The sequence below is a fragment of the Chaetodon trifascialis genome, chromosome 2 (assembly GCF_039877785.1).
Source record: "Chaetodon trifascialis isolate fChaTrf1 chromosome 2, fChaTrf1.hap1, whole genome shotgun sequence".
In the NCBI taxonomy this organism is placed as follows: domain Eukaryota; kingdom Metazoa; phylum Chordata; class Actinopteri; order Chaetodontiformes; family Chaetodontidae; genus Chaetodon; species Chaetodon trifascialis.
The window spans coordinates 20,775,106-20,778,368 of record NC_092057.1 but is presented as its reverse complement, the minus strand read 5'-3'; the positions used below and the strand labels follow the sequence as shown (position 1 = coordinate 20,778,368).

Here is a 3,263-nt window from a genome sequence, read left to right as displayed (position 1 = left end):
AAATCTGTGTCATCCTAACAGTACATGCAAAAGTGTTTCTGAGCGGAAGACGGGGACTCTGAACTCACCATTACTTGACATCTTACTGAATGACTGTGAGGAGATTTGACTTTTATTAACTGAGCACTCTCAGCAACCTCCTTGTGAGAAAGACAAGAAAAATCAGGACGGAGCCTGGTCCATCAAATCTTTTTTGACATTGAGAGTGCTCCAAAGTTTTTTCAGCGGCCATGGCATCGACAGGTCTTCAGCTGCTGGGCTTGGTGCTGGCTGTGCTGGGCTGGGTGTGTGGGGCGTTGGTGTGTGCGGCTCCTCTGTGGCGCGTGTCCGCCTTCGTGGGCGGAGAGCTGGTGATTGCTCAGGTGTTGTGGGAGGGACTCTGGATGAACTGCTTGTCTCAGACCACAGGCCAGATCCAGTGCAAGACCTATGACTCCACCCTGGCCCTCCCCATGTCCGCCCAAGCTGCTAGGGGCCTCACTGTTCTCTCCCTGCTACTCTGTCTTTTGGCCCTCATCCTTGGGGTGGCAGGGGCCAAGTGTACTCGTTGCATGGGTGATGGCAACCAGGACTCCAAGGCCAGGCTGGGTCGGATAGCCGGCGTGCTCTACCTTGTGGCTGGCCTAGCCTACTTGATACCCATCTGTTGGACTGCCCATGCAATCATCCGGGACTTCTACGACCCCAATGTTGCAGCACCTTTAAAGAGAGAGCTGGGCCCGGCGCTGTACTTGGGCTGGGGGGCCTGCGTGCTGCTCCTGGTGGGGGGAGCTCTGCTGCATGTCGGCTCCTCTGCACCAGGAGGAAGAACGCTGCCCGTTTTTGGAGGAGCAGCGAAGGACAACTTACATGCAGGCGCAGCAGGAGAGGGAAAGCAACAGGAAAAATCTTTTGTATGAGATCATTTTTATTGGACATGTGAGGTACAAGCAAACACAGTGTCGTCAGGCAAGCATCTGGAAACTGCAAGGTCACAAATTATTGCAGGATATTCATCATTTACTGTGTTTTTTATTTTCAAAAGCAGGGTTAGTATACGTTTCATAAGTTATAATATGGGTTTCATTATACATTGGTAAATGATGGTTTTACATTTATTAATATGTTTACATAATAAACTTGACAGTAAAAGGTTTCTAATAGAATTTACATGATTGAATAGCTTTTCTGTCAGAGTGGGAGCTGACATGAATTGTGGGAGGATTTTAGATGTTTAGAGGTTTACTAATGTGTGTGACTACATTTCTCAAATTCCACTGTGTGTGTGTGTGGGTGGTCTGTGTACAGAAGGCCAGTGTACATTGTATATCTGCGTGTGCTGGTGTGTTCACTGAAAACACGTGTGGGCAGTCAGAGCCGATGCTTCTTTATTTACTTTTAATGGGTGTTTCTAAGTATTTGGGGGTTTTTCAAGCAAATTTATTTTTCATATTTTAGTTTACCTTTTTCATTTATTTCTTGTTTGCATTTATTTTTTACTGTGGTTCTATAATAGGTGTTTTTACTGTACCTTTTGATTGATGTCAGTTTAAACAGCCCTCTTATCCAATTTTTTGAGCTTGTTTTGTTTGCCTACATATGAGAAATAGTAAGTAATAGTAAGTAGTAAGTAATAATTATGTACTATCATATCCAGTTGTAGTGATTTTGTTCATTTAGTTTAACAAAACAAAATGTGTTGCTGATCAAAACAAAATGATTTAATTTTTTTATCTTGTGCTCTCTGATTTTATGTTAGTATTTATAGAAAAGTATTCTTTGGGCGCTCACTTCATCTAGCTTTTAGCTTAGCCACCTCACAGCTGATTTGATAACATAATATACACTATTCAGTACATCGGTGTGACTTTACATTTTGCACATTTACATTTTGTATTTAGTGTCTTTTGTATAATTTATAACTGCTTATGCACAATAAATATACATGTTTGCATTCCACTACAACTGTGTCTTTTTAATATATATGTGTGTGTGTGTGTGTGTGTGTGTGTGTGTGTGTGTGTGTGTGTGTGTGTGTGTGTGTGTGTGTGTGTGTGTGTCAGCCCCCTGTGATGGAATGACTGTGTGTATATGTGCAGAATAAATATCATTTCTTAATTACCGCCTGTCTTTTTTTCAGGGACTACAGTATAAATCACACATAGATCACACACATCATCTATCAGAGATGTATTTGCTGGCAGACGTTCACCTTGCTGGAATGAGTAAAAACAATAAAATAAACATATGAGATACAAGTGGGTGGAAGGCTAATGGAAATCAGCAAGGCCTGCACACTCACTCCAAATCACATATTAACTTAAACGGCCAGCAGTCCCAGACCCCAAACCATTACTTAACCTCAAGGAGTGGTGATGTCAGACATAATACACTAGGGGGCAGTAAACACTGAGCGAATGATGCACTCTCCTGCATGAACTGCCACATATTCTAAGACCCATTGCAACAATGATTGTGTCTGTACTATACAGGTAGTGGACAAGATGATGTAAACACTGTATTTGAATTAAATTTGCAATGGATACATGGATACCAATATGGGGACCATCAGTTTGAGTGCCAGTTTGCAGTTTTTTTTTTTCAGCCTGTTTCTCTGTTTTCCTGTCATAAAGTGTTTGATATTATGACTGTTTCACTCTCTGCTAAAACACATTGCATTTTTATTTCTTTTCATATGCCCTATGGCCATAGCTGATGTGGCCTCTAAAGAGACCTGTGAGTTGCCTCATAGGACACATCTTTCAAAATTTAACAACATGACCCACCAATGTTGCATGTTTGTAATTGTGATTAAGGTCAGGGTTTAACTGACTCAGCATTGTGCCAACAGTCAGCCAAGTAAAGGAACAGATATAACAGATATGTAACAGTGTCTCCATGTAGTCTTGTCTTCAGGCAACAGATTTAATCTTGTTTTAAGGTCATAACGGACTACATGCTACGACCTGTGGCTCTCTGGACTGTACTAAAAGCTCCTCTTGCTTAGAAATGAACAAAGTCTGTTTGTTTTCCTGTTCAAGGCTTTTGTAAGTTAAACATTACAAGTATATTTCTATTGTGTGGATGGTCTTCCTCCTTTTCTAGATAAACTGAGACAATATATATATTGATTACAAAGCAATTTCTCACCTCTTAGTTCTTGCCATCCCTCTAATATCATCTTAACCCTAAAGATAAAACCCTGTGCCTCACCTAAGAAAAATCCAGTTAAAAAAAACAACAGGAAGAAAGTGGCTGATGAAGACCAAACTGCTGTGATGGGT

General features: G+C 41.3%; 1 protein-coding gene across 1 annotated transcript; it reads left to right on the top strand.

Annotated features, from left to right (window-relative positions):
* Positions 1 to 230: 230 nt before the first annotated feature.
* On the top strand, positions 231 to 899 carry LOC139340328 (claudin-9-like). The gene has a single exon (XM_070976108.1). It carries the CDS (start codon positions 231 to 233, stop codon positions 897 to 899), a length of 669 nt encoding a protein of 222 aa, XP_070832209.1.
* Positions 900 to 3,263: the final 2,364 nt, after the last annotated feature.

What these genes read in the sequence shown, in the direction of transcription:
- LOC139340328 (XM_070976108.1), top strand. Translation starts at nt 231, where the DNA reads ATGGCATCGACAGGTCTTCAGCTGCTGGGCTTGGTGCTGGCTGTGCTG.